This window comes from Rhamphochromis sp. 'chilingali', assembly GCF_963969265.1.
Source record: "Rhamphochromis sp. 'chilingali' genome assembly, chromosome: 3".
Classification (NCBI taxonomy): domain Eukaryota; kingdom Metazoa; phylum Chordata; class Actinopteri; order Cichliformes; family Cichlidae; genus Rhamphochromis; species Rhamphochromis sp. 'chilingali'.
In genome coordinates, this window is record NC_137931.1 from 36,221,914 (window position 1) to 36,235,693 (window position 13,780).

Genomic DNA, 13,780 nt, shown 5'->3' on the forward strand with positions numbered 1-13,780 from the left:
AACATCTATATTGTAGTGATGGCAGTATACTGTGTATATTTATACTGGCAGTATGGAAAATGATTATTTGGAAATGCTTAAAATGGAAATGATCATTTACTGTGAGGTGAGGTGTGGTTGGGGTGTGGACAGTAGTTGTGCTTTTGTAACGTTGAGGTATGCCTGTTCACATTTTATTCTATAAGAACTAAATTTTCACTGCTTTTATGACCTTTTTAGTGGGGAGAACATAGCTAGGATTTAATGATTTAACAAATCTTTTGAATCCTTTGTCCTCCACAATGCTAAATGGCTGGGAGTCCTCAATCACCATGCTAACCAGGTCTTCATCTATTTGAGATTGTTCTCCTGAGGAAAGACAATAAAGACAAAGCACAAATATAAATATCACACACGTCACTTATTACAGTTGTATAATATTGTTATATCATTTAGTAACATTACTGCATGCTATATTATCATTGCATTTGATGGCTCACCTGGTCTTGCTCCACAATCCGTGTTCCCCTTATTCTCATGCAAAGCTCTGTAGTGCCTAAGCATGGATGAGGTGTTGTTGTTATAGCCCAGCTCCCTGGCACATAGCAAACACTTCACCTTGTACAAAAGTCAAGACAGCTTAACATAAATTGTATTGCACCATCAGTATTATGAAAATATATCTTCTGTAGAAATTAACATACCTTGTTGGGAGGAATAAAATCAAAATGTTCCCACACAGGGGAGGACAGCCTCCTCTTCTTAGCTGGCTCCATTCTCTCCTGACTTTCTCTCCTCACTCTCATAAACCTCCAAACTGTCTCCAAACTGTCTCCAAACTCTCACTAATCGCAACTCTCCACCAAACACCCACATTTTTGAATAAAGTCTGAGGGGTTTGTATCGCTGTCATATCTCGCGGCAAAGTTCGAACCACTTCATGAACCAGTCACGTGGTACAGCCGGGCAGCGAGGCTTCGGACGTCATCGTTTTCAGCTCCTCCCATAAATGAAGCAAGCCTCGATACGCGCATCGCGGAAACGCTCCCTCAATTACTCGACACAAGCTTCGAAGCCTCGATACAGAACGTCCCATCACTACCCGTGGCTCAGTGCTCGGTGCGTTTAGAAGCTGCAAACAAGACGATTTCTCCCAGCATGAACATCATGATTGTCTCCGTGTACGGTGAGTTGGCTGTCCTTCTGACGGTCTCTGTGTGATCTTTGTTTCAAATTTTCCTCCTTCGCTTTCTTTCTTCTGTGAACTATCCGCGGGCCACAGTCAGGGTTTGTCTCACCTGCAACAGGTGAACACAGCAGACGCACTTTGACGCACTCCGATAGCCGGTGCTGTGCCAAAAAGTCAAAAAGGGATTTCCGGTATTTACCAAAAAATGACTGCTGGAATTGAATCCATCATAAATAACTTGTTGCTTTATAATGTGCAAAAAAGATCACGATTAATAATGACGTCACTCTTGTAGTTACAGCATATTACAGTGCCAGCTGCGCTCAGTAAATAAAAACAGAGTAACAGACATCATATTTTTAATGATGGCTTCAGTGTTTTCAGTCCTTCTGCACACGCAGCTGTGATTTAGTTAATGTGAAGTGATTTCCTGGAAAGTCCGGCGCTCAGAGGAGGTGTTTCTTGCTTCTCCTCAAACAATCCTGTTTGTTGGCTTCCTGTGAGGGGAGGCAGACGGTCTCCATCCTTCAAATAAATGCGCAAACTGATCAATCAGCCTGAATAATGGGACAATTTGACACTGATGACCAGTCCTCTTATCTTAACCCGCTAAATTATTATGAACAGCGCATTCCTTTGGTTACCGTTTTATATTTCCGAGCCCTGTGTCTGTTTGCCTGAAGGGTGAATGTGATTGAAACAGGCGAATGACCAAGAAGAACCTGTGACAACTTTCTTTAAATCTGTGACATTGACATATTTAAAGAACTCTGCAGTGCTGATTTCCCTTTCATGGAGTCTCACCTGCAAGTAAGAACAGGTGGAGCGTGGAAACAGCAGCCTGCCCTTTGACCTACAGATCATCGGTCTGCACAAAAACAGTGAACGTGAGGGGAAAGTCAGAGATCCGGCTGTGCCGTTGGGGGACTTTTTGTTGGGTGGAGTTTCAAATCCACGCTGCAGTAATGAAACTAGCTCAGCTCAAACGAAGGGGGGAAAAAAAGACAAACAAACAGCCATCAGAGCAGCTGACGTCACTCCGAACGCAGGGCACGAGTGTCAGAGAGAGCAGATCCAAACACGCTAACACGCTGGGGTGTTGTTGTGTGTCTGTTTGTGATCTGGGTTAACTGACCCTTGAATTTTCTCAGTATACCACAATAAAATAAGATTTCTGTTTTTTGCAAAGCCACTTTTTAATCAGGTGGTTACAGCTTACTATCAGTAAGAGTTCTGAAAGGTCACACAAGATTCTGCTTCGCTCGTTCTTTCAGATTGTTATCAGGCTGCTAATAACAAGGCCCTCTCTGTATAGCACTGGGAGGAAGTGAGAATGATTCATCTGCCTTTGTTACTCTCAAAGGTTTCATGGTTCAGTACAGTCCTCCTTTAGGTCTCTTTATACCCTGTTTTGTGTGTTGATGGTTGGAGGCACTTGTCTTCGTGTTGGTTGCTGATAGTCTCTGATGTTTGATGTGGTTTCATTTGGGACTGATCGCGTGAATCTGATCATGAATGGAAGCTAAAGTTTGTTACAAGCCGTTTGTGAGCCTTGTTTCCTGTCACATGTTGACCTTTGCAAATTACAGCCAATCAGAACGTAGCCTAAACATTTAGATGAGAAATGGTCTCATCTTTGTTGTTTCAGAGTATTTTCTTCATGTTTAAGGGTAGTTTGTACGCATCATGATGGTTGAGTCTTAAGTGTGTTTTGAAACTTCCTCTTTCCACTGCTTCATGCTGGATGAGCTCATCGAATGTTCTCTTTCTAACTCCGTAACCTGCGAGATTCACACGTTGACCTTTTTAAATTACATCTGAAGAAACGTTTCATTCAGCTGAGTCACTCACCTTGGGTGAGTGATGAAATGTTTCTCTCACTGAAAACATCACGTCCAGATGAAAACAATCAACCTTTTGGGAATCCCAAATAGAGTGAAACACAAGGTCACCTGAACTGTGATGTATTAATTGGTGAGTTTAGCTGCTTCAGATTCACCTGTTTGCTTTCCTGAGTGTTTCTGTTGGTAAAGATGATAACAGGTGGAGGTTTGTGGTGTATTCACAGGATCAGCTGAGTTTCTGAAGCTGAAAGCAGACGAGTTTTCCTTTAACTGAAGCTCGTTTGAGTCTGTTAGTCCCATCCTGGCTCTGAGGTTGTATCTGTGTCAGTAAATCCATTGTGTTTGTGTCATGATGGTTGTATTGCATCATAAAAACATGAGAGTGACTTTTACAGCCTGAAAAACTTTGAACCACAGACTGTTCAGTCAGCTGAACAGTCCATGGAAACATCCATCAGAGCTGGATGTTTCCATGGAAACGTGTTTGTTGTGAGCTGTTGTTTGGGGATTTTCACTCTGTACGTTTCCTTCTGTCAGGACACGCTGTGATAAAAAGCAGAAGGCTTGCCGAGGCTGGCACACTTTAAACTCTGACACAGTTTTAACGTCAGGCAGCTTGCTGGAGTGTGTTTCATAGCAACACACGAACACGTCAGGAAGAGGAGGAGGAACTCTTCCAAAGGCATTCGCCTTCATGGTTAGAATCTAACAGTGGCAAGGCGGCGGGGCTTGCAGTGTACAGGTGAAAGTATGTCAGTGGGAGTGTCCTCACACTCACAGCAGAGAAACAGCTGAATGAATGAAGGCTCATGTTTGTTACAACAGCAGCACAAGGACTTTGTAGGCATTTCTCACTGGACTTTCCCAGTGATGAAAAAATCTTTGAAACTCGTCTGGAGGAACAGCAGAGACGGTGTTTTGGCCGCCACCCTGTTGGCTTGTCAGTGACCAGAAGTGACCATATTTGGGTGAGAGGGTGGAACACTAAGTTATCTTTTAATACTACCTAGGCCGGTTATCAGTCTGCACTTACCGACGTTATGGGAGCATCACACAAACACAGATACCTGCTGATTAGAGTTCAGTCACATCCAGGATAAATCCCAGAATTTCACTCAGAAAAGCTGGAACTCAGACTTCTCAGTGTGTTAATACAGTAACCTCACTCCAGACATATTAATGGAAAAGATAATGTCATTAAAATGCTCCAACAGCAGGTGAAGCTAGCAGACAGCTAGCAGTCGGTTACTTACTGAGTTGAAACGTCGCCGAGACAAAGCACTGAATCGGTAAAGTAAAAAAGACAAATACAGGTGTCAGAGTGGTTAGCACTGTCGCCTCACAGCTGTGCAGCATTTACGTGTTCTCCCCGTGTCTGTGGATTCTCTCCAACTCGGGCCAAAGATGGGTTAATAAGGTAATTGGTGATTTTTAAATTGGCTGCAGGCGTGAATGATTGCCTTTAGCCTTGCGATCGAATGCCAACCTGTCCAGGTGTACCCTGCCTCTCGTCCTGTAACAGCTAAGCGGCAGCACTCTCAAATACAGCTGCAATGTCAAGAAACCTCACTTAAAGGGTTAAACCTCTGTAAACCACCCCTCTGAAGTAATGCATCATAAACAGCATTTTTTCTTTGGGCCTCAGCTATCAGACCTTTTAGAACCTTTATGATCGTTATAACTTACAGAGCAAATGTTGGGAGTTTTTCCTTCCCACTGTTACTAAGTGTTTGCTCATATGGGGTGTTTCTCTGTGTTATTGTAGGGTCTTTACCTATATTAAACACTTTGAGGCGACGGAGGTTGTGATTTGGTGCTATAGAACTAAAATTTAATTGAAGCTCAGCTTTTAGAAATGTTCTGGTAATCAAATCGAAGACTTTAAACACAGTATGGAGTCCCACAGGGCTCTATTAGTGTGCCCCTACAGTTTAAAATATAGTATCAGAGCACTGCTATAAATTTGACAGCTGGCTTTAGATGTAAACATCTGGAAAAGATCCAGTCGTTCCACTTTTGCTGCTGCTTTATACAGCAACAAACTGCCGTCGTAGCTCTGAGCCCATCTTTAGGTGTTAGACTGGTCCAGTGTCAGAGTTTTGAAGTTGTGTGACCGTGCCGTTTGTTTACTTTCAGTTTTCGCCCTCGTGCTGCTGCCTGGTCTTCAGCCTTCTGCAGCAGAGTCTCCATCAAGTCTAACCTGTAACTCCACACGGCTCTCTAATGGGTCGGTCCTGTTCCAGCTGCCACATGGGCCCAGTTCATCCAGCTGCAGCACCTGCTGGGAGGATCAGAACGTGAGTCCACCACACTCAGCATGATGCCATTGCTGTTACTGCTGCACACATGCTCTCAGAGTTAGATCAGCAAATCACAAGCAATTACACATTTCACTTTCACAACCTGCTGCTATTGATCAACACCACGATTACATCATAGATTTTGTTCTTTTAACTTCCTTGTTTGGAGAACTCTGGACACTTCAAACATTGGGCGGGTCATTGGACTGGCTGTGCACCTCAGAGAAATCCATAAACAGACAGGGAATGTAAACCCGAGTGATCACAGGCGCTCAAGGTGACTTGGCTGCTAGGTGACTAGCAGCAGTGAAGGGCGGGGCTCACATAGCACAGGTGAATAATAAATTAATTGATAAAGGCTAAGAGAAGAACAGCATGTTTGCTCCTAGAGGACACATCTTCAGGTACATTCAGGCTCGTTGTTATGTCTGTAGCTCGTTTTCAGAATGCTCACTGAGTGCAATGTCAGATCCTGCCATACATAAATACCTGAATGGGTATCAAATCTAGTCCTTCCAGTTATACTTCCTAATGCCTCAGCTGCCATGTTTTGGGTGTGGCCTTCCTCAATTGCTTAAGTGTTTCTTTTGATTCTCAGACAAAGCAAAAATCAGCTGGCTGAGTGAAAAGTTGATTTTAGTGATCATGAAACAGAGCATCAGTGCCAGTGATGCTGTGAGCCAGCAGGAAGCTCTGAGGTGGAGGTTTGTGGTGTTTTCACAGAATCAGGTGTCTTTGAAACTGAAACCAGTTTTCTTTGATTTGTGGCAGTAAATCCGTCACGTTTGTGTCATTTAAGTCAGACTGAAGCTAAACAGGAAACCAGATTCTGTGTTTGTGTGATGCAGACAAGTAAGAGATACTCTGCAGGCAGAAGGACTGAAGTCAGAGTCTGACTTCAGTCTCTTTGAGACCGCATCTCAAAGAGACCGCGTCTCAAAGAGACCGCGTCTCAAAGACGGCATCTCTTTGAGACTTCCTCCCAATCCTCCCAGAGAATTCGATCAGCAATTCCCAGAGAATTGCTGATCAAATGCCAAACGCCTGTTTGTGAACACACTGAAACATGACAGCAGTGGGTCTGATCTCAGGCAGATTATCAGGAATGTTTGAGAATGTCTGACAGAGGCTGAGGGTGAGGTAATCAGACAGGAAGCAGGTTTGACTGCTGTATTACATCATAAATCATCAAAGCGACTTTCACAGGCTGTGGCGCAATGCGCTGTAGGGAAAAAGGAGTCGCCTGGCTCAGTCAAAAGACGGGTTAATGGGTTAGTTTAACTGCCAATTATAAATTGGCTGTATGTGTGAATGCATTCAACCTCACTGAACGCTTGTGGGATCAGCCTTTTGTGCCAGAGTGGCCAACACAACCACACTGGCTGACAAACGCTAGTTGATGAATGGGATCCATCCCACAGCAGTGTGTGACCAGGCCACTGACCTGCACGAGGAAGAGGTACCAGGTGCCAACAAGCATTGTTACAGCAAAAATAATCAACCAAACACAAATCTCTTTACTTTTGGTGCCCTTATATACAGAGAGTTGTAGCTTTTTTCATTTTTATTTCTCATCTATTGCTTATTTTCTCTATTGTGGCATCTATTTTGTGTTTCATCCACAAATCTATTCTGTATGTTTTGGAAGCTTTTTGACCTTCCCCTTGGATGCTAGGACTCGGTGAATCTACGTATAAAGTTGATGAACAGAGTTTTAAAAAGGGAACAATAGCAGGAGGACTTTCCCCAGATTTCCACTGGACTTTCCCCGTGAGGTGAAGCGGAAGAAGCAGAGCAGAAGAATTTGTTTGTTTTCTTGGTCTGCAGCTCTGATGTAACTCAGTCACAAAGTTATTAACATTCTTTGCTTTATCAACCTCTCAGTGAAAGCTGGAAGCTTCGTGTGGTTGTAAAGTTGTGGCTGACGGCATTGCATAGAGTATGTGTGTGCGTGCGTGCGCGTGTGTGTGTGTCTTTGCTCTTTTGTTTTTCGTTTCATTTCTCGTCGTTCTGTGAAACCTGAAACTCGGAGGGTTCAGGCAAATGTTACACAGCAGTAAAGTAACGTTTTCACTTTTTAAACTCGATTATGGAAACAACAGTTACAATAACAACATTTAGTGGCAACAGCGTGAAAAATGAAACAAAAAGTAAACCTCGCCGTGGAAGATGTGGAATCATTTGTCACCTCCAGTCAGTAATGTTTAGTCTGTGAACTCTTCACTCAAAAACACAGAATGACCCACTGGACCATACTGCATTCAGGTCCTAACACTGAGTGCTTACAGTCCAGCTGAAGATCTTCTTATTGCCTTTAACTGTGTTTGTAACATCAGCCTGTGTCTCTGTTCAAACCAAATGCACTTTCTAAATCCCGGAGCAACAAAATTTGACCTGTTGCTGGTGCTAGATGAAAGTTGAGAGAGTCTACCTCTGTGTTCTGGTGATCAATCATTTCAACCTTGATTAGCTGCTGAAGAATTACAATAACCCCCTCCGTGAATCGCCACCTTATCGTGGTGGAGGGGTTTGTGTGCCCGTGTGATCCCAGGAGCTATGTTGTCGGGGGCATTTAGCCCCTGTTAGGGTCTCCCAAGGCAAATTGGTCCTGGGTGAGGGGCCAGACGAAGAGCGATTCTGAGACAGTTATGAAAGGTCAGCAATAGGTGTTACCTAAGTCGGCCAGCTAGGGTTTAGTGTCTGTCCAGGACATCTCCTGGCTGGGGATTATGTCTGCAGGATGGTGTGGGAATGCGTTGATGTTTTCAGAGGTTTCTGAGAAAGGGAGGTCTGAGAGTCTCTGTTAGACTGCTGCCTCCGTCACCTGCGTAAGCAGCAGTGGAAGGATGGACGGTAATAATCAAGTATTTTGTTTCTTTTGCAGAAAACTGTCATGGCACGAGGCTCACGCTTTCATGAAGTCTTTGTCCACAGTCTGACGGACAACTCCATCATCCTGGCTGACTGTCGTCCCCTGCGCTACATCCTGGAGTGCTCTGGGGTAAAAACAAGCTTCTTGCTCAGATTCAGACCTTTTTTTCTGTGGTTTTATTACAAAAAGACTAAAATCTTCCACTGCTGAGCTCAGTCCTGAACTATCAGTGTGCAAAGTTTAACGGTGATATTTTAACTTTACAGAAACGGAGTTCATCATTTCAAAACACAGATTTACATTTCAGTGCGTGCAGCTGAACACTGAACACTTCTGTGTCACTGACTGAAAAACAAACTGTGCATCTCTGTATCTGATCTGTTTTTATTTTGTTTGTTTGTTTAACTTTATGACAGGAAATTTAAACATGTTATTTTTGAGATTATGGAGCTGTTAAAAGCAAAAAAGGAGCAGAAGAACGTGAGGAAATGGGGCGGGGTTACACATTGATTAACAGGTTGCAAATGTGAGCATACTGTTTCTTCAGTTTCTCAGTCAGAGGAGATATTACCAGAAAAATCAGATCATCTCCACAGTTTGACAGAGCGACTGTTTCCTGTTCTTTGTATGCTCTCAGAAAACTATTTTTAGCTCTGACCTCAACTTTTTTTTCCCTCAGATGCTGCAGGAGATCGAATGCGCAGGTGAGAGCTCTAAAGAGTAATTAATAATTAATTCATACAGGTGTTCCCACACTCAGCTTAAAAGTTTTTTTGTTTTTTGTTTGTTCGTTTTTCCAGCAGACAGGAAATGCTTTCCATCATCCGCTGTTTCATTCACCACATTTCTTTTTCTCTTCTAGTGAACTGCAGTTCTCACCTGGACCCTGCTTCACCTTCCCGTAAGTCACATGTTTCCTGAACAGGTTGGGGTGTTCAAGTCTCCTCACTCTGCTCTGACATGAACTGCAGCCTCACAGAGTGTCAGTAAACGCCACACCGCCTCAGCTCAGAGGAACACCTGGAGACTGTTTCTTTAAAGTAATGGATTACTTCACATATGTACTCCCTGTAGAATCTAACTGGTTAGTTTGCATTAATAACAGTTTAGTGTCAGTTTAACATCGAAGACTAAACTGTTCATATCTGAGGAGAGCAGACAGGAGAAGCCACAGATATCAAACTTCTGCACGTTTCTTCACTCAGTTTAAATCGATGATCTTAAAAACTTTTTCCTGAAGGTTTGTGCCGCCCGTTCACTTTCAGCTGTGCCACATGAATTTGGTTTAGGAGCACGGGCACATACAGGACGTCTTTCCTGGGCAGGTTGTTTAAGTCTTAGTAAAAAGCTAACAGCAGAGCAGGCTGAGGGTTATATCTCAGCATCCCTGGGTCATTTCATACATAAGCTCCTCCCAGCAGAGCTGAATGAAAACAGGTCCAGACTGTTCTCTACGTTCTGTTTAATCGCTAATTCTTGACAGTCCACCTTCAATTAAATTTGCCTCATTAACAAACACTAAACAAATTCTTCTTGTCCTTCCTACGGCCTCATCAGAGCGCTCTGCTTTCAGCACATGCTCATTTGAAATATTTTTCGCCTCTATGGACTCTGCGGCGCTCTGTAGAAACGGAAGTAAGACTTTAAAAAAATTCTGTTTCTGTCAGGGAGTCAGATCAGCACCTCATCATCTGGACCACACCATCACCATCCAGCAGGATGTTTCTGTTCGAGCTGTGAAAATAATAATGATACTGAGAATGCCCTCATGTTTTTGTCTCCTCAGCAAACCCCACCCACCCAGACAAGCCGAAGTGGACAACCCGAGCCATCGTCGCTGTTAGCCTTCTGTCATCTGTCATCTTCATCATTGTCATGCTTTGGTGCTTCTATAAGAAAAAACGTTCTGTGACGACCCCAACTGCTCTTTACACTCTAGCTCAAACTGTTTAAACACTGCAAACAAACCCATTGCACGGCTCCATCATCAACAATAATAAAAACAATAATAATAATGATAATAATAATAATTGACTGTTAAATAAACATTCAGTGTATTATTAGATATTCTCTTTAAATATATATATGTTTAAAATGATGATGGAGCCAGATGTAAAGATAAACGTTTTGTTTTAGTCCAGGAGCCCCAAACAGATCCAGCTGTTTAAAAAAAAATAACAAAAAAACCCCCTTTTTTTTTTTTGCTTTTTTTTTTGCTTTTTAGCAATAAGTTCGTTGATTTCGTAGCTTCAGTCCGACCAGAGGTCAGGGCTACACAGGTACCCTCAGGATAAACAGAGCTTCTAAACAGGGAACGATCACAGATGAATCTGAGCGAGCAGCCAGCTGTGACTTCACTTCCTGTCCATCAACGCAGCGTCGACATTCCCGTGTTAATCAGAGAGAAGCTGTTAACCCTGTAAAGCCTGGATCATGAAATAATTACTCCAAACATTCACATTTTTTAATCTTTAATTAAACCTGACAGAGTTGTTTTTATTTAATATCAGTTTGTTTATGACTTTTACTTTTTAAGCAACTGCACAAAAATGTTACAAACGTATTGTTCGGTTTATCACGGTTACACAGGGAAAAAAAATCACGCTGATAAATGTAGAGGCCTCAAAGTCATGTTTCACGTGATACATTTGGCATTACAGGGTTAACCGCTTCTTCAGTTCCTCACAGGTCATCCAAACCCCACCCCCACCTCAATCACCCACCTGCTGCACCAGCAGACGTTCCCACCTTGAGCAGTTCTTATAGAAACGTTACAGGAACTGGCCATGAATTCATTTTAATGCCGTCAGGATAGAAGTTAATTTCTCGTTTTTCTCACTGAAAATTTCTGTATATCCTGCCCGCACCAGTTTTACTGCCGATCCAAACACACACGACAGTGGACTCTTCCTTTGTTTATCCAGTGTTTGGGGTTAAAGGTGACCTTCGGGTCCCGATAGTTTATGTTCACGTGTTAAAACGAGCCAGGAGATCCAGTCTGAGGTTCTGCACAGAGATGGGTTTTCTTAGTGAAACAGATCCTGGAGCAGCTTCAGGTCTGGCTCTTCAGGTTACAACGTAAAGCTGCATGTCTGTAAGCTCTGTAGCCCAGTGGGCCGTACGTGACGCGTTTACTCACTATGTGCAGCATCATGTTACTCGTGATGACTTCATTTATACTTGAATGTTCACGCTGTCAGTCCCACTGTGTCCAAACCATCACCAACATCCCAACTTCACAGTATAATTGTGCTGATGCACACCGCAGGTGCAGGTGCCCCGTGATTGTGTTCACAGCACAGCTCACACCTGATGATCCAGACTGACATCTCCTCATGAAGCTTCTAGTTCGGAGATGTCGTCTGAACGTTAAAAAAAAAAAGCTTCCAAAAAAGAAGCGGGTGTTACGACCGGCGTTTTTTCCGTCCTGTCTTACTCCTCCTGGTATATGGACCTCCGTGTGTTATTCACCTGACGTTCGTAACCACATTCAGTGCCCCGACACACCAAGCTGACCTCAAACGACCCTGAAACCCACGCTGCCCACATCAGAGAAAAAAGCTTCATGGAGAATCTGGCCTCTGCTTAAATCCCACATGAATGTCACAGGAGCTCTGCAATGTTCATGAAATCACTCTTTAGTTTCCTTTAAGATCCGATCCTCTGGACGTCCAGGTGGAACAGGGCTCGGCTTGGTGCATCGGGGCTTTTGGCTCCTGGAGCCAACAACAGGCTTCGAATGCCGAATCCTACTAAACGTTATAAACCCGACAGTCTGTTACATATCGCCGCGTAGGACGCAGAGCCATGGTTTATAAACGAGGAAACGCGATGAAGCAGATACTTCTATTTATTTTCTGAAGTATCACATAAAGTTTTCAAGTCAGCAGCAGAGACACAAGCTGTGTTTCAGCTGCTCTGACTGGTCTTCCGCTGTGGAAGTTGGGAGATTTTAATCATATATATTACTATAATATAATAAATATATATGTATATATATGCTGATGGTTTTCATGTTGCACACAAAGACATGCAGTTTGTCTGGTTTTCTGTGTCAGGGCTCCTGGACTTAGATTCTTATATTGTATAAACATTGATGTAAAAATCAGGCCAGCTGGTGTAAACATGGTTTGATTTCCTCTTTTAAATTTATCTGCTCTTTGCGTTTTCTGTGGTTTGGTGTCATAGGTCTATTATGTTGTCCCTTCTTTGACAGTAACCGCGAGAACCTGCAGGGTTTCTCTCGTTTAAAGCTGCAATGATTGCTTTAACCTCGAGGTGACGGTTGTTGTGATTTGGCGCTATATAAGTAGAATAGGATTAAATTTATCAGCCTCTGCGATGTGATTGGTGGATAAAGGTTTTTGTCTGGTCTGATGTTCATTTTCTCCCATGTTTAATAAAGAAAAGCATCAAAATTGGTCTTTAAATTTGAAGTCAGGCAGTGAATGTCTGCAGAACCGAAACTGCAAAAGAGGCTGAAAGGCTTGAGTGATTAGTGCAGCTTTAAAGACTGAAGAGAAACTCGTCTGCTTTTCGAAAATTGTTGTTGTTTTGTTTTGTTTTTAATCAGGCTGTTTCTCTTATGCAGTGAATTATCACGTAAAGCTTAGAATCTAATCGTATTCTGATCATCTGAGCTACAAAAATGAATTTTTAATGAAAGATGATTGTATTGATCTGTAAATCGGTGAGGGGTTATTGATTATAGCTTCATGGTTATCTCTGTGCTTTAATAAACTCTTTGAAAATGATTCCCCGGTGTCTGTCTGATGTTTACATTCTTCTCTGTGATGAAAGCTTTAGTGTTTTATGAGTTTCCTCTTCACATGTGTTTAAATGTCTTCAGTCAGGGAAAAAAAGGTGATCACGCTGAATATGAACAGGAAGTGATGACATCGGCATCACGATAGTCGAGTATGTGGCACGCACTTTAAATAATGAAAGTTAGAATAAAAAGGTCGAGTAAGGTCAGCAGTGAGAGGCTGGAGAGCCTGAGGAGCTGTACATGATTTAAAAATAAATCAATAACAATGCAGCTCAATATCAAGCAGGTAAAGTTTGGAGTCAAAAATAAAGAGCTGAGCTTCAGTCAGGTTTCTTTTTCTCTGTGCTGCAGCTGCTCTCACACAGACTGTTCAATAAAACAAGTGAACTGGATACATTTATAGCGACAGACACTGTCTGACACATCTGCCATTGACTGAACCACAACAAGAGCCTAACTGTGTGTGTGTGTGTGTGTGTGTGTGTGTGTGTGTGTGTGTGTGTGTGTGAGTGTGTGTGAGTGATGCAGTGACAGGTGGAGTGCAGTGATTGGCCTCTGCCAGGCTCCTGTGTCTGGATTGGATCATTAGTTTGAGTCCTGGCTTCAGAGTTTTGGTGAGTTCTTGACAGTGACTCATACACACTTGTCACGCACTGAAAAACTGAGAAGCAGTTTCTAGGTTAGGAGCTATATATATATATATATTATAACAGCAGTTCACTTGCATGGTCTTAAAACCTGATTTGGCCACTTCAAATATCTTTATCAAACAGCAATGTTATGTTTGTTGCGATTTCTGCTGCCCTGTTGGCTACATCCTTTATATGA

At 42.8% G+C, this 13,780-nt stretch overlaps 1 protein-coding gene across 1 annotated transcript; it reads left to right on the plus strand.

Annotated features, from left to right (window-relative positions):
* Positions 1–1,107: 1,107 nt before the first annotated feature.
* LOC308393279 (uncharacterized protein) lies at positions 1,108–12,581 on the plus strand. The gene is made up of 6 exons (XM_080876922.1): positions 1,108–1,165; positions 5,149–5,309; positions 8,197–8,313; positions 8,864–8,888; positions 9,047–9,085; positions 9,971–12,581. The coding sequence occupies exons 1-6, from the start codon at positions 1,138–1,140 to the stop codon at positions 10,135–10,137; spliced, it is 537 nt and encodes a 178-aa protein (XP_080733048.1). The 5' UTR covers positions 1,108–1,137; the 3' UTR covers positions 10,138–12,581.
* The last annotated feature ends 1,199 nt before the right edge of the window (positions 12,582–13,780 follow it).

Bases quoted from the DNA above. Each gene is read 5' to 3' on its own strand.
- LOC308393279 (XM_080876922.1), top strand. From the start codon at position 1,138: ATGAACATCATGATTGTCTCCGTGTACG. The intron at 1,166-5,148 runs GTGAGTTGGCTG...GTTTACTTTCAG, and splicing joins CATGATTGTCTCCGTGTACG to TTTTCGCCCTCGTGCTGCTG. The intron at 5,310-8,196 runs GTGAGTCCACCA...TTTCTTTTGCAG, and splicing joins CCTGCTGGGAGGATCAGAAC to AAAACTGTCATGGCACGAGG.